This window comes from Chlamydomonas reinhardtii, chromosome 6 (genome assembly GCF_000002595.2).
Source record: "Chlamydomonas reinhardtii strain CC-503 cw92 mt+ chromosome 6, whole genome shotgun sequence".
Classification (NCBI taxonomy): Eukaryota; Viridiplantae; Chlorophyta; class Chlorophyceae; order Chlamydomonadales; family Chlamydomonadaceae; genus Chlamydomonas; species Chlamydomonas reinhardtii.
The window spans coordinates 7,691,794-7,714,098 of record NC_057009.1 but is presented as its reverse complement, the minus strand read 5'-3'; the positions used below and the strand labels follow the sequence as shown (position 1 = coordinate 7,714,098).

Below are 22,305 nucleotides of genomic sequence, written 5' to 3'. Positions count from 1 at the left end.
AGGCGACGCGAGGACAGAGCTGCCCGCCCGCAGCAAAGCAGGGTGTGTTACGCGGCTCCCTCGCCCGCTAGGTCAAGTAGTGGTGGGACTAGTGACGCGCTAGGCTCGAACCGGCAGCTGGTCATGACACACCTACAGGCCGTTAGGCGTCTCTTCAGTTTAACACGGCAACCCAGCGGCCGTTAGGCGTCTCTTCAAGTCTCACACGGCAACCTACTGCCCATTAGGCGTCTCTCCAAGTCTCACAGGGCACCCTTGTGGCCGTTAGGCGTCTCTTCAGGGTCAAGTCTCACAGGGTCTCACACGGCAACCTACTGGCCATTCGGCGTCTCTTCAAGTCTCACACGGCAACCTAGCGGGCTAGTGGCCGTCAGGCGTCTCCCCAAATCTCACACGGCAACCTAGTGGCCGTCAGGCGTCTCTTCAAACTCAAGCCCCACACGGCAATGTAGTGGCCATCCGGCGTCCCTGCAAGTCTCACACAGCGACCTTAGTGGCCGTTCGGCGTCTCTTCAAGTCTACACGGCAACCTAGCGGGCTAGAGGCCGTCAGGCGTCTCCCCAAGTCTCACACGGCTACCTAGTGGCCGTCAGGCGTCTCATCAAACTCAAGCCCCACACGGCAACCTAGTGGCCATCCGGCGTCCCTGCAAGTCTCACACAGCTACCTTAGTGGCCGTTCGGCGTCTTTTCAAGTCTCACACGGCAACCTAGCGGCGGTTGTCAGGCGTCTCATCAAGTCTCACACGACAGTGCACGAAGCAACAAGCCACAAGACGGGTTCATAATACCGTATTAGCTAGCTACGCAAAACATAAACACTCAGTAAGAGAGAGAAAGACAAAACGGCAGGTCCTGCTACCAGACCAGCAGCAGCTGCGGTATACGAGGCGCTTCGACTCCGTGCCATGCACCACTTCGTCGTTAACACCGGCCTTCTCCGAAGCTCATACCTCTCTGTGAAGCAGTCATCATATTCCCGTGCCCCAACAAGTGCACGCCTGCCCAACATCGGAGCGGCACCTCTTTGCAGCACTAGCGGGAACTGCCCTACCGTAACCCAAACCATGCGCGCTTCAACGCTTTGACCCAGGTTCTCTCATGAACCGCACTTTGCAACACAGCCCATTCCAAGTCGCAGCCACCGCCCCGAAGACTTCATGCGCACACGTACGTTCTTAGCCTCAGCCAGTCTCCGATCTTCAGCTGCTCGCCCAGACACCTGCCCCACCGCACCTGTGCCCCGGCTCGACCCACCGTCATAGACATCTGAAGAGCGAAACCGCCGCACATGCATGCAATCCACCCCACACTGCAAACCTCCAGTCTCAATTCAGGCAACACCCCGCACAATGCTCCCAGCAAGCGCAGGCGCCCACAGCACGCGGCGATACTCATGGATGCCGAGGGCTGCACCCGGATCGCACCCCGAGTAGCCACTGCTGCGGCCTCCCGGCCTGTGCTCGGTGCCATTTAGACCACGCATCATCTCACACACCCAACGCCCGCAGCCGCAAACGCTGCAGCACACTCTCAATACCCGCGGTACTCCGCGCCTGCGCCCAAATCTACACTACCCGCCATGCTAGCCCGCCCCTGCGGCCCCGCCTCACCGCCTCCCGGCCCCTGCGCCGCCTGCCCTAGCCGGCCGCCGCCTGCCGCGCCTCCCGCCTCCAGCGCCACCAGACTGCCATCGCCGGACTGTTGACTCGCCAGCAGCAGCTGCAGCTGCGCGGTTGCGTTCATTTGCGGACCCACGCCGCCACCGCCTCCGTAGCCGCGCTGCCCGCCGGGTTGCCGCATCGGCGCCGCGCCGCCGGCCCCGGCATTGCCGCCGCCGCCGCGGCCCAACAGCATTCCCGCCGCCTGGTAGTGGCCCAGTGTGGCTGTGAGGTCCGCAACTGCTTGCTGACTGTAGTAGTCATCGAGGGGCAGCGCGGCCTGCGGTTTGCAGTTTTGTGTAGGTTGGGAAATGGCATGTGTCACCGATCGACTGGCGCCAGGACGCAGCAGCAAGCACATGCGATGCGGTACACATCCCAGGCAGGGCTCCTGTACATATGCAAGCCCCTGTTTGTGTGCAAGGCGTAATTATCCAAGTCCCTGTTTGTGTGTATGCCGTCTTTCTTCGGAGCTTACCCCGCCGCGCATGTTGCGAGGGTAGGACTCGCTCTCGCGAGGCGCCAGGAAGCCAAGCGGTCCGTAGCCGCCACCGCCTCCGCCGCCGCCAAATGGCGCCAGGTCCAGGCCCTGCTGCAAAGTGGATCCAGCAGCCGGCACTGTCACCCCGACGCCCGCAAGTGCAAACGTGTAGACACACGTGACATGGCAGGGTGGCACTCGCGTACGGCATGACGGCACCGCCCTTCCGTCATCCGAACTGGCACACAACAATGACTGCCTCACACAACTCACCGTCATGTCATCCTCGGGCCCCAAGTCCAAGTCACCACGGCAACCGCCGCGGTACCCATCGCCGTACTGCACGTAGCCCCCAGCCCCCGCGCCGCCGCCAGCCATGGCAAAGCCGCCGCCGCCGCCTCCGCCTCCGCCTCCGCCGCGCACCAGCGGAATAAGGTTCAGGTGTGGTCCCGGGAGCCCGTAGCCCTGTGCCCCGCCGGCGTGTGCGCCAAAGGCCACGCCGACCGTTTGAAGCGCCCCCCTCATGTCCAGCTCCATCCCCTGGCCGTCGGCGTTGCCCACGTATGCCATCTGCTGCTGCTGCTGTTGCTGCTGCTGCGCATACGCGGGGCGCAGCGGGCGGCTGCGGCGGCGCGCCGCCTCCTGCTGCGAGGGCTGTCCCTGAGGCGCCAGCTGGAACTGCTGCTGCTGCTGCTGCTGCTGAGCAGGCGCCTGCGTCAGACCTAGTGTGTCGTACAGGGAGGCGCCGCCCAAGTCCATATCCATTCCGGGAAGCAGCCCAGCACCTGCGCCGTACGCGGCGGCGGCAGCCGCCACCGCTGACGCACGGCCGCCGCCGGCGCCGCCGCCGCCGCGGCCAGTTGCAAGGTATGGTGCGCCGCCGCCGTCATGCGGCCCTGAGCCGTACAACTGCTGCTGCAGCAGCTGCAGCTGCAGCCGATGCATCACGGCGGCGCTGGAGGCAGCGTGGTCGGGCTGTTGAGGGAAGGGCACCTGCAGCGGCGGCAGGCCACGCAGGGCGTTGGGCGGCAGCGGCTGCGCCTGCGCCTGTAGGTCCACCAGCACCGGCACCGGCAGCGGCCTACTGCCGGCCGCGACCTCCTCCACCCCGGCGTCACGTGCCGCGCCGTCAACGGACGTCTGCGCGGATGCCGGCCGCCCGCCGCGCCGCAGCGCCGGCTGCTGCTGTTGCACCTGCGGCGACTGCTGTGCCTGTCGTGCCGTGGCTGCGGGGACCGAGGTGGTGGGCCGCCGGCCGGTCGACCCGGAGGTTGCCGGCCCGGCGGCGCCGCTGACCGCGGCCTCGGCGGCTGTACGCTCTGGGTCCGCAGCCTCATTGCGACCACCCAGCGACGGTGCGCGGGAAGATGCGACCGGCCGTGTGCGGCGCGGCTGCAGCCCCCCGGGCTCAGGATCCACTAGGGTCACAGCGCCGTTCTCCCGTGGCGGCGGCGCGGCTTCACGCAGCGGCAGCGGCAGAGCCGCTGCATACGCACCCACGTCCGCCACCACGGTCTGCTGCGGCAGCCCGTTGCGAACTGCAGCCGCAGCGGCGGTGGCGGCGGCGATGGCGTTTGCAAGCACGGTGCTCGTGATGACGCCGCCGCCAGCGTCCTGCGCTGTCGAGGCAGGGCGTGCAGACGCTGCCGGCCGAGCTGACGCCGTCGGCCGCGCGGCTGACGGCTGCGCCGCAGCTTCCGCCGCCTCGGCTACTTGCGCCAGGTTGACTGCGTGCGCCTCCGCCTCTGCCTCCTGGATATGCATCGCTGCTGACGCCAGTTTCCGCAGGGCGTGCGGCGAAGTGGGGTCCATTTGCCCCTGAGCTGCCGCCAGGTCCGCAGCCGCTTCCTGCAGTGACGCTTGACAGCCTTTGGCTTGTGCATCCATGCCCATAGCCGCCTCCGCCTGGAGGCCCGAACCGCAAACGTCTGGTGCCGGAGCAAGTGCTTCGGCCGTGGCGGATGTGCCGCTCCGCCGGCTCACACTGCCCCCCGTCGCGGACTGCGTCGGCAGCAAAGCCGTCTCATTGCTGCCGCGCTGCCGCTTGCTCGGTGTCCGGCCCTGAGACTGCTGCCGCTTGCTGCCGACCGGAGCCGTCTCCACCGCCGCTGCGACAGAAGCTTCCACGGCGCCAGCGTCCTGGGTCATTCCCTCCTCCGGAACGGCAGGGGCGCCAATCGTTGCCACGGCTCCAGCCGCTGCTGCACCCGCGGCCGCAGCTTCACCCGCCTCCTCCTGAGCGCCTTGGCTGACAGGGGCCAGGGTGGAGGCGGCTTGGGTACCTTCCCTGACAGTGGCTACAGCGCCAGCAGCAGCCTCCGCCGCTGCACGGGCAGACGGGCGCCCGCTGGCAGGGCGCTTGCTCGCCTCTGACTGCGTCCTTGACCTACGCGGAGGCTCTGCCCTGGCCGCCGCGCCAGTGCCACCGTCAGCCACCATCGCCGCCGCTCCCTCGCCCGCCGCACCGCCTGCCGTCGCCGCGGCGTCCTGTTGTGGTGCCGGCAGTAGCATCAGCTGCGACCGTCCGCCCAACACCGGCGGCCGCAGTGCAGCTGTGGCCAGGCTGCGGGCGGCGGCTGATGCCATCTCTTGCAGCCGCACCAGCAGCACCAGCCTCTCCTGCGGCGACCCCGCCTGCATCGCCGTCGCCAGGGGTCCCAGCACCGGGTCTTCGGCGGTCGCGGCCGCACGTGCCGCCGGCGGGATGCCCGGCAGCGCCAGCGCAGCTGCGTGGAACGCGCCTGCAGCCGCAGAAAACCGCAGCAGGCTGGTGGCGAGGTTGGCTTCTGGCGCAATGCCTGCGGCGGCTGCGGCCACGCCACCCGAGGCAGCGGCCGCTGGCGCGCGCTGAGGGCCTGATACTACCGCCTGCGCCCCACCAGGCTTTGCAGCTGCGGCCCTACTGGTAGCAGCGACTCCCTTGGTGGCTAACGCTGGAGCGCTGGCGGTGGCCGGCTTCCGCCCACGGACGCCCGGTGACGCGAGCGAGCTTGCAAGCCGCCCTGCTGCAGCGCCCATTGGTGACGAACCCACGCGGCGCGGGTGCTTGAGCACGGACAACTTGTCCACCCGGACCGAGCCTGTGTAAGTGATTTGTGTTCAGCCATTAAACAGCGCGCCCATAACACAACCTGAAGGGTAACGGCAAGGCAAATATTCTACAGCCGATGGCCGACATGCTTGTGTGATACATCATCACTTCCGAAAGACGTGTGCAAAAGGGCGGGGATTGGCGGGCATGGCCACTTCCGAAACACGCATGCGAAACCAGCATTTCTCACCCCTCGGTTTAGGCAGCTCCAGCTCCGCCGCTGCCGTGATTGCCTTGGCAGCAGCGGTTGCAGCCGCCCGGCGGCCCGGGCTAACGAGAAGCCCTAGCGTCGCCGCCTCCGCCGCAGCCGCCGCCAGCCGGAGTCCAGGCGTCCTAGCAGCACCAGCACCAGCAGCCGGCGCCCTCCCTGCTACCGCCGTCTTCGCAGCCTCCGCGCCGGACGCTACGCCCTTACCCTGTACAGACGCTCCAGCTTTCGCACGTGCACCGCCAACCTCCAGCACCACAATAGACGGGGCGCTGGGGCCGGCTGCATCGCCAGACGCTGCCGCCGCCGCCGCCGCCATGGCTACTGCCGCCGAGGGCCTGTTGCCTATCCTGGCTCGCGCCTGCTTACTTAGGAGGCTGGCGAGCTCGCGACTGCGCCGCTTCGTCTTGTCGGCTGTTGCCGGCGGCACGGTTGATGGCGCGGCCTGCTGTATGGCGGCGGCGGCATCCACGGGAGTGTCAGCAGCACCGGCAGCGGCCGCAGCTGCTGCCGGGTCTGGCGGCGAGGCCACCGCAGGCGCTGTAGCAACTGGAGCCGATTCCGGCTTGCGTTTGGGGGGCCGCCCCGGTCCGCGCTTCATAGTGATTGGCGGCGGCGGCGGCGGTGCTACGGGTGCCGCCACCGGCTGGACCGCCGCCGTGGCAATCCTCGCAACCGGCGCCCCGTCCTTGGCAGCAGCGGAGCCGGCACCGCCGTCGTCATTAGAAGCCGTGTTGGCGATGGCCTCGGCTAGCGCCGCCTCTGCCGCAGCAGCGCCGCCCGTCGCTTTTGCCTGCTTGGGCGCCGCCGCGAACGCAGCGCCGTCCGTCCCTAACGCCTCGGAGGCCGGTCGCTTGCGAAGACCCAGTGCTGCAGCGCGCGCTGCTGCTGGTCCTACTCCGGGCGATAGCTCCTTACCAGCAGCGGCCGATTCCGCCTTGTCCTCCGCTTCACCCTCTGCCGTGTGCTCGGCTTTGCCCCCTGCCTTGCCCTCTGCCTCTGGCGCCTGCTTTGAAGCTCCTGCAGCTCCGGCAGCTTCCGCAGATGTAGCAGATGCCGTTGGCCGCTCAGCAGCAGCGGCTGCGCGGCCCTTCCTGTCCGCCGCCGCCGCCTCTCCACCGTCCTCCCCGGCCGCTGCTGCAGCTCGTTTCGGAGGGGTCGCTGCCGTCTTGGCCGCTGCGGCCGCCGCGCTTTCTGGCTTGTCCCGCCGGCTCTCTGCCGCCTTGCCTGTTTTTCCCGGCCCTACAGCCGGCCCGGCCTTCGCGGCGAGGGCTTCCAATGTCGGCGCCTCGGTGCCAGGGGCGGGCTTCGTGGACCGGCGCAGGCCCTTACGCAGCGCGTTGAGCGGGTGCGCCACCTTGGCCCGCTTCGTCCTGGCCATGAACTCCGCAAGCTCCAGCATCGGCTTGGTCCTGCGCGAGGCCGGCAGCTGCCGCCCCACAACCTCCTGCTCACCTCGCAGCGCCGGTGACCTCACGTCCACCAGCGGGCGCGCGGCCTCCCTGCGGTAGTAGGCCAACCGCGCCGCCACCTCAGCGGCCGTGGGCACCGGCAGCGGCGGCGCTGGCGGCTCAACACGCTTCTGCGCAGCAGCAGCAGCAGCAGCAGCAGTGGCCACGCCGCCAGTGGTTGACGGCGCCGCCCCGCCAGCGTCCAACGTCTTTCGCCGCCCGGCGCCCGCCAGGCCCGCCGTCGCGCTGTTGCTGCCGCTTCCCACGGATGCCTGGCCTGCGCTCGACAGCGTCCGCGTGGGGCGGCCGGGCAGGTGAGGCGTAAGAAGGTTCTTGAGCTCGCGAGAGCCTCGGCCGCCACGGAAGCCGCGCCCGCCGCCGAGCGCCCCCCGGGGGACGCCGCCCCGCACATACTTCTGCATTACTTTGAGCGCCGCCACCTGAACGTGGCTCACAACCACGCCCCCGGTTTTGACGGTGCCTCGCCCGTGGCCCCGCCCCCGCCCCCGGCCGCGGCCCCGCAGCCCGCCGCGGCCGCTGCCAGAGCCGTCGCCAGAGGGAGCGTCCGCCGGCCCTGCTGCCGCAGCTTCACCGGCAGCACCGGCGCCGGGAGCTGCCTCGTCCACTGCTCCTGTGCCAGCAGCAATGGAGCCGTCAGCCGCACCCGCGGTGGCGGCGGCAGCTGCCAGCTGCTGCATAGGAGCCGAAAGCGCCGCCTCCGGCTCCGCCACCGCGTCTTCCGCATCGTCACCAGCGGCGCAGGGGTCACCACTTCCTCGCCCCCTGCCACCGCCGAGGCCCCGGCCCCATCCGCGCGGCCGGGCCCGCCCTCGCCCGCGGCCCATAGCCACTACTACTCCGGCCAGCCCGCCGGCACCTCGCCCCGCCGCTGCCGCCGCAGCATTCTCACCCGCCTCAGATGGCGGGCTGGCACCTGGCGAGCCGCCGACGCTCCGACCCCTGCCACGGCCCCGGCCACGCCCGCGTCCGCGCCCCCGGCCCCGAGAGCCCCTGCCAGCAGCGAGACTGGCCGGTGCGGACGATGCGACCGGCGTTCCTGCGCTTGCTGTGATCGTGTCTTGCGCTCCGCCGCCGCCAGCAGCTGGCCTGCTGGCCGCTGGTTCCGTAGCACGGTCTAGCAGGCGGAGCAGCTCCCGAGGCAGGCGCTCTCCACCCGCCCCCGCCGCTGCTCCTGTCATGCCCCTGACGGCGGTGGCATTCGTTGCAGTGTGGTTGGTTGCGGCGGCGTGGCCACCCAAGCCTTGCGGCTGCTGCTGCTGCTGCTTGAGCGGCGACGCTTGCCAGGGCCCGGCGGTTTGGAACATGTAGATTGCATCCGGCGCGTAGCGGTTCATGTGGTGCAGCGTGAGCGGCAGGTACACGTGCTCGTGCGGCTTCTCGTTGGCCAGCTCTTTGGACTTGTAGCGGATCTGCGAAGCAGCAGTACATGAAATGCGATTACGGTGGCGTAAAACATAAACATACGGGCATTCATGTAGGAGTGCTGTCATAAGCAACCTGACACCCTCGCGGGAGTGCTTTGACTGTATACATGTGGAAAGGTAAGGAATAGGTCCCCCGCAGAGCCAACGTGCGTGTTTCCCCATTTACTTCCTATAATAATTTATGATTACCCAGCCAGCGCATGGACCATTTACACAGCATCGTCTGCACCTAACCGAATGAATAACCCCACCGAATCCATCTTGCGAATCATATGGGCGGGGCGGGGTAGGCTTGAGTGCATGTGGAGATTTAGTTTAGCTAGTGCATTCACTGTTGCCGACCGCCATACTCACATTGCTTTGTACGTAGGTGCTGGATCGGTGTAAATAGCGTGCCAGTGCTATTGAACCACTGGCCCATCGTACCGTAGTGATGAAAAGGTTTCGGCGGGATTTGAAGTTCGGGATAGCGTCCTACTTAACTAAATTAATTTGCTTTTGTCTGAAAATTGATGTCACCCCATATAATATTTTCCGTACGTAGGCATCTCCCGTTGCAAGCCCCTGCCTGCTGTATGTCACACAGCCCAACAAACAAAACAATAATAATTACCCCGTATGCCGGTGCATATCTACAGGTGCGTGTGCTGGTGCATACCCACCACATTACGGTCTATGCTTTATTAGAGAATAATGTCATGCGCGATCATTTGTGCTTGCTTGTGCAACCAAGCAACCTGATTGAAATTACTCACCGAATGCCGACCGGTCTTGGAGTCGTACTTAGTAATTTCTGCCTGGAACCAGCGCGGTGCATATCCGCCCTTGTCATCCGCCTCATCCCACCTGCACACCAGATATGCAGCAGTTACAGCAGTACTGCCCCGACGCCAAGCCAGGTATGCACACCCACTCCCACCGCTTGCTGGTTTCGACAACAGACCCCACCAACCCACATACATACGCAGTTTCGCTGTGTCCAATCATCATCATACGCGTGCACACGCTTGCGGCATCACACGGATGGTCAGTTCCGAAACTCATATTCCCTAACACATACAATTATTCCCAAGCACAGAAAGTGGGGGCGCTGCCCTGTGTTGGGGTGTGACTGGTGTCGGGGTGTAATGACTACTGACGTCTTGGGACGAGACTGCTGCAAGCAAGATGAGATGCTGTCGCGGCACTGGCTGGATGAAGTATACGGTGTACGGCTTGACCTTGCTTGCTGTATCCTAATTTTTGCAACCCTGCAGACAGCCTGTCGCTCGTGCGCAGACTTCAGATGAAGGTTGCTACGATGCTACGCAATCAACCATTTGGCGTAGGCGCGCTACGGTTTATTTGGCTTCGCCTTGCTGTGCGTAGCATTCGTTCAGGACGGTTGGAAGCAAGCTTGAGGAAGGGCGGGGTTCCCTTTGGTTCCTGAGCTTGGTCAGGAAGGGAGGAGGGGGGGAGCGAGGAGCCTTCCCCTGTCCAGGATTGTCATGACGACGCCCAATAAGGATGTATGGCTACATCCACTCACCAAAGCACGCGGAGCAGGCGTCCAGCCAGCTGCTGTCCGCCCAGGATCGCGCCAGCCGCCTGCAGGAAATCTGCTAGGCTCATTGCGGCCTGCGTACGGGCATTGTATTGTGTCATCACCAGTTAGCAAAATCCAGGACATACAGGATATAAGTCGATGTGTTAAAGCACTTTCTATCTATAGTTAGTTATACATAGAGTTGAGGTCGCGGGCGCGAGCTGCCGAGTATATGTCAACACCCCGTACGTGCACCCGGGCACGTCCCGTGGTGTACCATCGCACACTCGGCCACCTTATCAAGAAGCCCAGCCACGCCAGTTGTGCCCACGCACTAAGAAACTTCAAGTATATCATCCAATTATTGCAGGAAAGTAAGGGAGCACAGCGCACGCGCGCAGCAACGCACGATGACACGGGCTGCTCAACTAATAGCTGTGGGTGGGAGTCCTTGCAAATGATAGCACGCAGCTGCACCAAAGGACACCAAACAACTGAAGACAGTGCAAGTATAGTTCAAAACAACAATGCAATCGTTGCGCACCTTGCCGTTGGGCTCGACCACCACCAGCTCCTGCCTGCACAGCTGGTCCAGCTGCTCGCCTGTGCGCGGCTGGGGCTCGTCCCTGTTCTGCCGCGCTTTGTGTGTTTGCACATCCCTGTGAGCAATATGCGGGCAAATCCGTCCAACGCATGAAGGTCAACGCGGCCATAGCTAGCTAGGGGCAGGTAGATGCAGCATATGCCGCATACAGGTGTAGATAGATGCACATGCGACGCCTGCATGGTGAGTGCAAGCTATACAAGTGAGCCTCATTCCTTTTAATTACCAAGTATGCATGTTGGTCCCCGAAAAAGCAGCAGCGTAAAACCAGTAATTACTACGGTATGATGCCAGCCAATAATAACGTATACGTGGCAAGTAGCACGCAGCGGAGAGAGCGGAGGGTACACCACGCGCATGAATATAAATACACCCATCTGATTGCATTCACCAGCTATCTAGCTGTCGTATAGCTGCGGCACTCGCTCGATCTGCAGGCTGCGTGTAGTAATCCTTCAATGCATTATTGCATGTGTGCAGGAGTTGAAAACACAGCAATAAGACAAATTAAATATTAATGGGCTCCTGTATGTGTATCTAGCATTAAGCTAGGAAGACACACCAGGAAGAAACATTGTCAACAAGTACCAGCCCATCTGTTGTAGCACAACGTTTTCCCCTTGCTGCGTTGAGAAGATAGAGAAGGCGGCTAGTAGCATGCGCGCTGCGGCAATGTAAAGTGCTCAAGGCCGCCGCATGCACCAGATAGAAGTAAGTGCTGACAGCAAGGAGTTATGCATGCACCCAAGTTGACATCGTGCGCATATATATATATATAATTAACATATATAATATACATTATATACATGAAGTGCGCATGCAGACGTCTGTGTGCGGCACCAAAGCATTTTGCCCAAGCCAGATGCTCTCTGTCAAAAAGTAGGATACATAGGCGCAGGCTGGCTCAAGAGTCACAGGGAGCGAAATGCCACGTACATCCATACATCCATACATGGATGGCGACGGCGGAAGAGAGCTTGCTGCAGCGAGCGCTGCTACAGATAATATGGTTGTATGCGGCTGAACATGAAACTAAGCATGTATTGTGGTGATGAGCATTTGATCTGTTCATGTATACATGTAGCCGAGACGCCGGCGGACATCTAGCCTGCTGCTGTATGTCATCATGCAGTGGTGTACCGCGCACGCACGGCCCGCCCCATCACCTGCCATATGTAGAGGTTATAGCCCGTGTGTAAGGATAATTGTTCTTCCAACGTACTCACCAAAACTCGAGCAGCGACAATGCGCTGTAACCTGAAGTTGGTAGGGGTATGGGTAGCCGCTTCACCGGCCGCGAAGCGTCGCCAGCAGTACTGCCCCCATTGACGATTTCGTAATTGCATTGCAACTCCAGAGGCGAATGTTTTGGAACAGTGTCCGCCTGTGAGCAGTGCAGGTATGTATTTATCTTCAATTTCATGCATGTACGCATGGAGGCACGTCGCTGTATACGTAGTGGCGGCTGCTGCCATTCCTGCTGGATTCATTCGGCACGATAGATAAATGGTGAGCCATTGCGCGCACATACATCCATGCTTTCTTATTTGTGTATTATATAGTGCTGCATCGCACGCACTTCCATCACGCGCCCTGCTGCTGATGCATTGATTGCACTCCAGTCAGCAGCTTTCTCTAGCTAGCTGAATGAAGTGCAATTCTTGTTGACGCTTGCCGTCATGCATGTCGGCGCTTGGTGCGTTCTGTCGAAGCATTCGACGTCTGCATGCATCCGATAATATCTTGCGATGCCAGCTTTTTATTCCGCTATAAGAGCTGCATGCTGCTGGTTGATTTAGTTGATTGACCTTGCGTGCGTGGCGGTGGCGGCTGTTCATAATCGTGAACGATACGCACACGCACATGCAACTGTTGTCTCATGGCATACCGCCGTCGCAGACCCTGTCCTGGTTACCTGACGCCCTGGTCGACACCAGTACTTACCGCAACGGGAAGCACAAAGATTGATGCACATGAAGCCCGGTGGCCGCCGAGCACGCGCGCTCTATGCCCCTTTATCTCCACAATGACTTCCGGCAAGCAGGTTGCAGCTGCGTATAGAGCTGCATAGTTGTGCTCTTCGGCATCAGCGGGGCCTTGCTGCATCCTGGACGCGTCGCAGTCCACCTGATGAGGGCCAGGATATGCGGGAACGGGAGGGACGCGGCTCAGCAGGCTGCTGCTGCTGCTGCTGGTGACACCGCCCGCCGCCGCAACCGGCCGCTCTGGGCACAGCCACGCACGCACTCTGGGTGGCGCAGTGCTGCTCAGCAGCAAGGGTAAAGTATATGCAGGTCAAGTTCAGCATGCAGAAATCAACGTGCAGCCCGTCTTTGGCGCTCCTAGAGGTGGCTGGCTGGGGAGACCGCCTCAGGCCTGCAACCCAATGCGCCTTTTCGGAAGTCTTATTCAGGAGGCTACACAATGAGCTGGAGTCCCCCTTTTCCCCGTATACAGTTTGTGCAGAGGAATCTCAGAGCGGTGTCGCGGTGTTCGCAGCGGGCGAGATGTAGTCAACGAAGTCAGCCTGCTCCAAACTAGCCCCCAGAGCAGTACCCATTGCCTCATATATTGCGATGCACGCAGCTGCGTTATCATGTACTCGGGCCAGGCGCAGAGTCGCTCACCTTGGGAGACCTTGGCCCGCCCCTCGCAGCCCTGGCCCCGGAAAAGCTATCCGTGATTTAATATGTCATCAAACATTCTGAGGTCTGCGTGCTGCTTGTACAGCGGCAAGGAAGCAGTCGTGACCAGTCCAGCGCTGTTGCGGTTATTTGAGTGACAAATAAGCGAAGACCACAGTAAAATGCTGCTAATGGCGTAAGCGGTAAGACATGCGAGCTATGGGCAACCCTGCATGTTACCGATCGTTTCATCGCTAGTTTGGTGGGATCGTTATGATGCTGAAGTTAACAGCTTAGAATTGCATCAGTTTAAAGGAATACACAATTAAATGCGCGTTGCATTGCCGCTTTGAAATAGTCGTCCAGCTTCGCGAGCAAAATGTGGGGCCAGCTTAACAACCTGACCAAGCTGGTTACAGAGCAGGCTGGTTCCGTGATAGAGAAGGCGGGCCTGGATGCCACAGCCCTGGTAAGTGCGCGGGCTGCATCGGTCGAGCAGCAGAGGCACGCAGATTGGAAGCGTCGACAAGATTACTCACTTTCACTTCAACAACACTCGCAGAATACCGCCAAGCAGCAGTTGACGGGTCAGCTCGGTAAAATCGCTGAATCTGTGCTGGTTATTGAGCCGGGGAAGACGGTGAGTGGTACTTAAGGAGTCCAACAGCGTCATATGACATCGAGGGTTGCGGGGCAGGCGCCCGGGGCAGGCCGGCTGTTGCGGGGAGCTGTCGCAGCTGGCACCTGTGACCTGTCCTGCCAGCGTCAGACGGACTTGCCGCTGTCGGTTTCCTGTCCTGAACCAGGGGCAGGGGCGAAGGACAAGGGCACAAACTCCGAACTCGCGGGGAGGAGTGGGGGATATCAGGCACACCCAACGCACAGCCACTTGCGGGCTAACCGACCTCCCTTGTTCCCTTCGCGCCCCAGCCGGATGCGACCAGGCACGGTGGCGAATCGAGCTTGCCGCTGAGCACGACTGGCTCAGCCACTGTGAGTTGTCTCAGCTAATTGTGGACTGCTTGCCGGGGTTGACCAGAGGGACGTGTGGTGCCTGCGTCTTCGCGGCGGTCAAGGATGGCGGAGGCCGTTCTATTGCACCGAGTTATGTACGGTATCCCGTGCTTTGCTATCCAGGAGGGCACGGCGCTGGGACAGCTTCAGGGGGAGAATGCGTCCCTGCAGCGGCGACTGGCAGCGCTTGAGGAGGTGAGGAGGGCACCTTGGGAGCTGGCAAGCGGGGACCAAAACAACCAGCCGCCATAACTAGGTCGACTGCCATGTTGCAGTATGTTGCCGCTTTCACTTAAGAATCAATGCGATGTGTATGTGCAAATCTCCTGACCTTGTGCTGCTGGCTTTCAGGCGGCCTCCGACGCGCTGGGCGAGCTGGAGGACGCCAAGGAGGAGCTGGGTCGGGAGCGGGCGGCGCGCAGTGCGGCGGAGTCGCGGCTGGAGGCGGTGCAGGAGGAGCTGGAGCGAGTTCTGGCAGAGCAGCGCAGCAGCAGCGGCAGCGGGGCAGGGGCGGGGGGAACTGCAAGTGGCGATGTTGCAGACGAGGTCGCAAAGCTGAAGGTACGGCGAAGGGACGCCGCGGTTCGGTTTGGCATTCTGACTCTGCAGGCAACTTGCCACATGCTGATGGCCGCCTTGCAGTGCGAAGGAAGGTCATGTCTAGCGCGAGCGGGGGACGCACACCGAACGCGCCCCCGCCAACCGATCAAATCGTCGCTCCCTGCTTTGTTCCGCCGCAGGAAGCGCTGGAGGCGGCTCAGGCGCACGGCAAAGCCATGGAGACCAAGGGTCGCAAGCAGTATTCGCTGCTCATGTCCACCAAGCAGCAACTAACGGAGCTGCAGGCAGCGCACGACCAGCTGGCGGCGCGCAATGAGGAGCTGGCGGCGGAGGTGGAGCAGCTGCGGGAGGCGGCGGCGGCGGCGGAGGAGCGGCTGGCGGAGCAGGCGGAGGTGGACCGGTCGCTGCGCGCGGCAGCCAAGGGGCTGCAGGCGCAGGTGCGGTTTGTGCAAGTGGCCGAGCAAGACACGAAAAGTGGGTTTTTGTTGGGCACATTGTCACGTGAAAATTGGGATACCGGTAATGGAGAAGACCATGGAGGAAACCATGCTGGCCTCAACGCCTGGCGGTGCAGGTGGCGGAGCTGAGCTCCCGCGCGGCTCACAGCGATGTGGCTGGCGATGACGGCAGTGCGGCGCAGCACGGCGCGTTGCTCGCGGCGGAGGTGGCGGAGCTAAGGCAGCAGCTGGAGACGGCGGACGCGCGTATCGCCGCTCTGGAGGCGGACCTGGCCGCGGCGGAGGCAACGGCGGAGGCCGCGAAGGCGGGCGCGATAGGCCAGGTGGACGCGGGCGAGCAGCTGGAGCAGCTGCGTGGCGAGCTGGCGGCGGCCAATGCGGCGGTGCAGCAGGTCCGTGGGGCCTGCCGCTGCGCGGCTGTTGTGGCGTGCGCCAGGCCGTTGACTGTGTAACCTGTCCTTCGTGCCAGCGGATTAATGGTTGTCAACGTGATTGGTATTGGGGTGTGGGTATGTTACAAGCTCAAACTTATGCATGAATCCTGTGACGCCACAGGCCGAGTCAGCTGCAACAAAGGCGGCCGCTGAGGTGGCGCGCCTGACCGCTGAGCTGGAGCAGCAGCAGCAGCGGCATCAGGAACAGCAGGCGGAGCAGGTCAGTTGGAGCAATTGGCATTTCCTGCTGTTTATGTAGCCTTTGTCTGCCATTGACGAATCATCCTTATCTGGCTGCCGTTGCTACTTGTGCCGCGCAGGCGAGTGCCCGCATGGGTGAGCTCTGGTCTCAGCTGTCCACAGCCACCAAGCAGGCGGATGCGCTACAGGCGGAGGCCGCCGCGCTGCGGTCCGAGCTGGCGGAGGCGCGGCAGGCGCTTGAGGAGCGGAGCGCGGCGGCCGTGGCAGCGGCGCGGCGGGCAGAGGCGGTGCAAGCGGCGCAGGTGGCGCAGGCGGCGCAGGCGGCGGCGGCTCAGGCTGCGCTGAAGGAAGACGCGGAGCGAGCGGCGGAGGCACGGGACGCGGAGGAGGCGCGGCACCGGCGGCAAGTGGAGGAGCTGAGTGAAAGCATTGAGGAATTGCAGAAACAGCTCAGTACCAAGGTGAGCAGCCTCTCTGCTGCTGCACATTACGCTGTCCTGTGTCTCATGTACTGGCCTACCTTGTGCCGTCGTTGCAAACAAACACGCTCCTAAAGGCACTGCCCCATATGCTATTGCACTGTACTGCGTAACACGCAGTCTCGTGCCGCCGACGACAGCGCCGCACTGGCGCACCGGCTGATGGCCAGCGTAGGCCAGCTGCATACCGCCTTCACAGTGTACGAGTCGGTGCGCGCGGCCCCAGCCGCCGCGACCGCCGCCGCCGCCAGCCCCTTTGACCAGTTGCTGGATGAGCTGGACCGCCTGCGGGAGCAGCAGGCCGCAGACGTGGGTGCAGGGACGGAGGGAGCCGCGGACGCGGACGGCGGCTGTGCCTCGCCAGAGCCGGTGTCGCCTCCCTCCAGCTCCAGCGCGCAGAAGAAGGGCGGCAAGCAGGGCGGGAGTGGAGGCGGTGCGCCGGCGCCGGTGTCAGCGGGGCGGCGGCGTAGCAGCAGCAACGGCGTGGCGGCGCCGGACGCGGCAGAGCTGGCGGCGCTGCAGCAGGAGCTGTCGCGGCTGCGGTCCGAGCTGGCTGCGGCGCGAGTAGCGGGTGACGCGGCGGCGCAGCTGCGCGGCCAGCTCACGGCGCGGGAGCAGGAGCTCTTTGAGGCGCGGCAGCGGCTGCAGGCGGCGGAGGCGGAGCGCTGCGGCGCAGAGGAGCGGGCGCATAAGCTGCAGGCGCAGCTGCGGGAGGCGCGGGAGGCTGGCGATACCGTCAGCGCTGAAGCGGGCGAGCGGCGGCGGAGGGTGGAGGCGCTCGAGACGTCGCTTGCCGCCGCGGAGGCCCGGGCTACGAAGCTCGAGGAAGCCGCAGCTGCGGCCGCGGCGGAGGCTGCAGAGGCTGCCAAGGCTCTTGAAGCTCGGCTGCAGGCGGCGGAGGCGGCGGCGAAGCGGGCGGAGGAGGCGCTTGAAGAGGCGCGCGCGGCGGGTGCCGCCAGCTCGGCGGCGGCCGCGGCGGGAAGCGAAGCGGCAGCGTTGGCGGCGGCGCTGGAAGCGGACAAGTCGCGGCTGGAGGCGGAGGCGCAGCGGCTGGCGGCGGAGGTTGACCAGTTGCAGCAGGCGGTGGACCGCGGGGCGGAGGCGCTGGCGGCGGCACACAAGGCGGCGGCGGCCGCTGAGGCCGGGCGGGAAGAGGCCGTGGCGACGGCAACTGCGCTGGAGGCGCGGGTCGCGGAGCTCACCTCGCAGGTGTGTGCGTGTGCGGCGTGTGCGCTGTGCGCAGAGCTGTAGGGCTCGTAGGCTCCGTACCGATTGCATTACGACGGGTAGAAATGCACGCTACGTGCCTTGAGCATGAGCATGTGCACCACTGTAATGTAGGTTGCTTGGAATCAATGCAGCCCCACTAGCTCCAGGTTGCCTTCAAGTGTTGTTCTCAGAAGTGTCTTCCAACCGGTTTCTCTCCTTCGTGCGTGTGTGTATATTTGTGTGTTAAAGAGCACAAGGAAAACATTGCGCAAAGACAGTGTATGCGATGCAGCAAAGTATATTTGTGTGTGTGTGTGTGTCTGCAGCTGTCGGAGCTCGGCAAGCGGTTGGAGGGCGGCGGTGAGGCCTCCAAGGCGCACGCGGCGGCGCTGGCGGCGGCAAACAAGTCCGCCACGGAGCTCCAGAGCCGCGTCACAGAGCTGGAGGCGGCGCTGGCGACCAAGTGAGGGTTGGACGGATCACCAACAGTGACTACGGCAGATACTCTTGCCACATGCCGCTACCCTGGCGCAACTGTTGATGGCTGCTAGGCAACCAAGGTCGTACCTCCTGAACACTACACACACAAACGTGCGCTCCACTTTAGCTCCCCTAAACCCCGCAAACCCCAGGTCCACGGCGCTTCAGGCCTCGGAGCGCTCGTTGGCGTCCGTCAAGGCCGAGCTGCGCGACATGCGCACCGAGCTGGAGGCCTCGCAGAAGGCGGCGGCGGACGCCCGGGCACAAGGTGACAAGCTGGAGAAGGAGGTGAGCGGGTGCGCTCCGCTTCACGGGTACGGCGGGTGTGGGGTGGCGGGAGTAGGATTGCGGGAGGTGGCTGCAGCACAGGGCTTGTAAGGTAAGGTTTGCATAATTGCATTGCATGCACACCGGTACGGCAAGCACTACGTGACCCACTCGCGTTGGACATGACCGCAGCTCGCGCACAAGACCTCGGCACTGGACGCCGTTCGCACCGGCTCGCAGGTGAGTGGCGCTCCCTCTTTCTCCCTCGCCTGCCGCTCATCACCCTTCAAGTACACCTTTCAAACACATCTTGCATGCTGCATCCTCTGGCCACAACCCTGGCCTACGCATGGTACCCGTCGTCCTCATTCCCTCCTGCCTAATGCCGCGTGACGCCATACGCCCGCAGGCGGAGGTGGCGGTGGCGGCGCAGCGGCTGACCGCCATCTCGGCTCGCGTGTCGGAGCTGGAGGCGGCGCTGGCCGCCGCCACCAGCAGCCACCAGGAGGCGCTGACGGCACTGCAGCACAAGCTGACGGCGATGGAGAAGGAGGCGGTGGCGGCGCGCACCTCGGCGCGGCAGCTGGAGCAGCAGGTGCGGCGCAGGGGGGAGGCGGGCGCGCGGGGGTGGATGTGGATGTGGAGATGGACATGACGCCGCAAAGCCGGCGTGCACGCCTTTTTCCCTTTTGGGAAGGATGTCGTGAGTTGGGGATGTGGTAGTTGGGGTGGCAGGAGTGTTTGGGTGGGGCGTGCCTCACGCCGCCTCACCCGCTGGCGCTGGGAAGCTGTGGACGTTCGTGTGTGTCCCCGCGCTGCGCAGGTGGCGGTGTTGCGCGACAGCCTCACCGCGGAGAGGGACGCGGCGGCGGCCACGGCGGCCGTGGTCAAGTCCGAGTGCGAGGCCAAGATGGCGGCGGAGCTGGCGTCCGCATCCGCCGCCGCCGTCAAGCAGTGGCAGGCGCGGCTGGAGGAGGCGGCGCAGCGGCACGCCACCGCGCTGCAGGTAGGTGCGGGCCGCTACCTGCTTATTTGTGGGGATCCGTCCAGGGTTCGCATGCTTGGGGTTAGCATTGAAGTGTTCCAAAGCCTATGGTTGTACGTACATGCGTTCGGCTCAGCTTTCGCGAAGGCTTGTGACTAGTTTGACCGATTGGCATTCAATCTGTGTGGGCGGCGCAGGAGACGCAAGCCGAGCTGGAGGCGCTGCGCACTCGCGCCACGGCGGCGGAGGAGGAGCTGGCGGGTCTCAAGGCCGCCAGCGGGGACATGGACCGACTGCGGCAAAAGGTGTGGGTCGTTGGAGGAGCTAAGCTCAATGGGGGCATCGAGAGGGCACCGGCAGGGCTTACGGGCAGGTTGCGCACTGCCGCTGCAACTGACACTGCCACTGCTGCTGTGTGTGTGTGCCAACCAGGTGGCGGACTTCGGGCCACTCATCTCGCGACTGGAGTCAGACAAGGCCGCTGCCAAGGCGGCGGCGACGGAGGCGGTGGCCGCCAAAGACGCTCTGGAAGAGCGCGTGCGGTGAGAGCGCTCCCTGCCTTGACATGCGACGTGTTATCTGTCGTCATCTACGCAGCTTTGATTGCTCCGCCGCAACCACAGCCTGCTTTGGATTGAATGAGCAGCCCTGCAAGCATAGCCAATCAACGCAAAGCTAGCAAGCATTCACGCGTGCAATGCCCCTTGCGTGTTTGTTTATTATGGTCCTCGCGCAGGACCATGGAGGCTGAGGCGGCGGAGCGCAACCGCAAGTTCCAAATGCTGCAGCGCTCCTTTAAGGGCGACGCAGAGGCCACCAAGACGCAGCTGGAGGCAGTGCGGGCGCAGATCGCGTCCCACGTGGCGGCGGCCGCGGCGGCAGAGCAGCGCGCTGACGAGGCCGCGGCACGCGCGGAGGTGAGAGCGGGCCTCGATGCGGCCACTGTTGGCATGCCTCCTTGCGCCCGTTTCCCACCATGCTTGTGTGTGCCTGTACTGGCCGCGGTTGCCCTGACTGACGCGCGTGCGTTGGCAAAACCGCGATACAGGCCGCGGAGGCCGAGCGCGAGGCGCTGGCGCAGCAGCTGCTGGACGCCAAGGCGGCGGCGGCGCGGTTGGAGGCGGCGCTGGCGGCGCAGATGGCGGCGGCGGCGGAGGCGGCGGCCAAGCTGGCCTCGGCGGAGGCGGTGCTGGCGGAGGAGCGGGCGGGCCGGGCGGCGGCGGCCAGCAATGGGGAGTCGCTGCAGCACGACTTTGACCGGCTGGTGGCAGCAGGTGGGTCGTGTAGGGTGCTGCCATCACATGGAGAGAATGACGTCTCACATTCGGGGTTTGCGCCGCTGCCGCCGCATGGCGCTGTGCTGTGGCAACACGCTGACACTCGGGATACATACGCCTGCATCTCTATCGTTTGCAGCTGTGGCCGCGCGTGAGGAGGAGGCGGAGCGGCAGGTCGCCGCGGCGCTGCAGCGGGAGCAGGCGGCGCTGGCGGAGGCGCGCGCGGCCGAGGCGCGGGCCGAGGCGGCGGAGGTTGCAAAGATCGAGCTGACGCTGGCGCTGGCCCGCGTGGACGAGTCGGGGCCCAGCGGGCTCGGAGCTATGGCCTCCTTCGGTCGCGGCGCCAGTGTTTCCGGTGCGTATGCGTGAGTGTGAGCAATTGCATAGGTTCAATTCGATAGCCCCACTACTGTCACTCTTTCTGGAGGCGCGCTGCGGGTCCGGAAGCGCGCTTCGCGTGATTGCTGCCCAGAGGGAACCCCGTTTCAAGACAGTTCAGTGACACTGTGGACATGTGCAGTTGGAACGGTTGGGTTCACTGTCAGCGTAACTAAGCAACGTCCGTCGAACGGCTTTGGTCCGACTGCAGTGCCAAACGAGATGTCGTCAAGCAGCGGCGGCGCGGCGGGCGAGGGCGGGATGGCGGGTCTGGGCAGCGCAGCCGCTGCAGCGCAAGAGCGGCGCATTGCACGTCAGGTGAGGACCGAGGAAGCGGCTCCTGCGCTTGTTGATGCGGTGATGCACCACCGCCGCACCCAATACTGTAGTATCAGTCCGCACCCTGCGTCGTGTGCGGCTGCTCGCGTCATGTATGCCTACTTTTGCATGGGTTTGACGTGCCTACGATATGTGTGTCGGGGTCGTGTTTGTTTCATGTGCACAGGCGGAGTTGCTTGACGATATGCAGCGGCGGCTGGAGGAGGCGGAGCTGGCGGCGGCGGTGCAGACGCGGCGGGCGGTGTCGGCGGAGGGTGACTTGGCGCTGATGAAGGAGCAGGTGAGAGGCCTGTCCACGTGGCCGCCCTCGGCCGATTCTGCTCCCATTCGAACTAACTACTCAACCCTCAACACACATGATACCTCGCTCGGGGCGTTGTGCCTGCGTAACCTCGTGGCAATGCCGGCCCCGCCCTCGCAGTTGGCGGACGCCCAGCGGCAGGTCAAGGAGCTGAGCTGGCAGATCAAGGTGGCGTTTGGCGGGGGCGGCGCCGCCACCATTGGCGGCAAGCAGGGCGGCCCGGGCGGCGCGGGCGGTGCAGGCGGCGGCGGCGGCGGGGGCGCCATGGGCATGCTCGACATCCTGGGCTGCGGCGCAAACTACCGCCGCAACTGAGCGAGGGGTGGAGCGCAGCCGTGGTAGCAGGCGCGTGGTTCAGTGTCTGTGTGGTTGGTGCAAGGTGACTTGAGGAGCCCGGCACTGAGCTTCAATACGCTATGCCTGATAGGACGCATGGGTTTGGATGCACACGTGTGCTGGCGCAGTGTGGTTGCTGGTCAGCCCTGCGCTAGGTTTTTGGGGTAGATGGGTGCATGTACATGGGGCTGTGCGGCCCGCCCGCGTGATCTCGGTGGTAGGCAGGATGCAAGCTGGCGGCAGGGTGCGAGCAAGTACCAGTGGTGATACTGAACTCGAAATGATTGGATGATGTTCTCTGGGAAGGCGACAAGCAAAGAGCGCCGGCTAAGGCCAGCAGCCCAGGTACAGGACAGAACCGTGGGACAGAACCCACAAGTACGTTTCTACCGATCACGGTCTGGAAGCGCAGTGAAGAAGGTCATGAGTTCTTTCCCGCCTCCCAACGGCTATACCTGCATGATTTGTATGCAACCTTCTGAGGTTCACAGCCCTTG

The 22,305-nt window shown here is 63.9% G+C and overlaps 2 protein-coding genes across 3 annotated transcripts; one reads left to right on the top strand and one right to left on the bottom strand.

Annotated features, from left to right (window-relative positions):
- Nucleotides 1–87: 87 nt before the first annotated feature.
- On the bottom strand, nt 88–13,239 carry CHLRE_06g301900v5 (uncharacterized protein). 2 transcript variants are annotated; one of them, XM_043063620.1, is made up of 10 exons: nt 13,093–13,239; nt 12,410–12,592; nt 11,692–11,849; nt 10,406–10,520; nt 9,865–9,953; nt 9,092–9,182; nt 5,423–8,321; nt 2,415–5,221; nt 2,139–2,252; nt 88–1,940 (listed from the first exon to the last, which is right to left on the bottom strand). In XM_043063620.1, exons 2-10 carry the CDS (start codon nt 12,569–12,571, stop codon nt 1,533–1,535), a joined length of 6,843 nt encoding a protein of 2,280 aa, XP_042924327.1. In that variant the 5' UTR covers nt 12,572–12,592; nt 13,093–13,239; the 3' UTR covers nt 88–1,532. The 2 variants fall into 2 exon arrangements, with proteins under 2 accessions (XP_042924327.1, XP_042924326.1); XM_043063621.1 differs by having other exon boundaries at nt 2,139–2,249.
- Nucleotides 13,240–13,359: 120 nt separating this feature from the next.
- On the top strand, nt 13,360–22,305 carry CHLRE_06g301850v5 (uncharacterized protein). Its single transcript, XM_043063619.1, has 23 exons — nt 13,360–13,558; nt 13,652–13,729; nt 14,020–14,082; nt 14,227–14,298; nt 14,455–14,664; nt 14,844–15,101; nt 15,239–15,514; nt 15,678–15,776; nt 15,877–16,218; nt 16,357–17,445; nt 17,772–17,908; nt 18,078–18,213; nt 18,385–18,432; nt 18,602–18,787; nt 19,016–19,198; nt 19,375–19,482; nt 19,610–19,719; nt 19,914–20,094; nt 20,226–20,451; nt 20,594–20,809; nt 21,044–21,150; nt 21,338–21,451; nt 21,593–22,305. Exons 1-23 carry the CDS (start codon nt 13,469–13,471, stop codon nt 21,785–21,787), a joined length of 4,524 nt encoding a protein of 1,507 aa, XP_042924325.1. The 5' UTR covers nt 13,360–13,468; the 3' UTR covers nt 21,788–22,305.

Coding starts and splice junctions, on each gene's coding strand:
- CHLRE_06g301900v5 (XM_043063620.1), bottom strand. CDS start 12,571: ATGCAGCAAGGCCCCGCTGATGCCGAAGAGCACAACTATGCAGCTCTA. Junction 9,183..9,864: donor CGCCTGCTCCGCGTGCTTTG/GTGAGTGGATGT, acceptor TCTGGTGTGCAG/GTGGGATGAGGCGGATGACA. Junction 2,253..2,414: donor GGCCCGAGGATGACATGACG/GTGAGTTGTGTG, acceptor TCCACTTTGCAG/CAGGGCCTGGACCTGGCGCC.
- CHLRE_06g301850v5 (XM_043063619.1), top strand. CDS start 13,469: ATGTGGGGCCAGCTTAACAACCTGACCAAGCTGGTTACAGAGCAGGCT. Junction 14,083..14,226: donor GCACGACTGGCTCAGCCACT/GTGAGTTGTCTC, acceptor TTTGCTATCCAG/GAGGGCACGGCGCTGGGACA. Junction 15,777..15,876: donor AGGAACAGCAGGCGGAGCAG/GTCAGTTGGAGC, acceptor TGTGCCGCGCAG/GCGAGTGCCCGCATGGGTGA.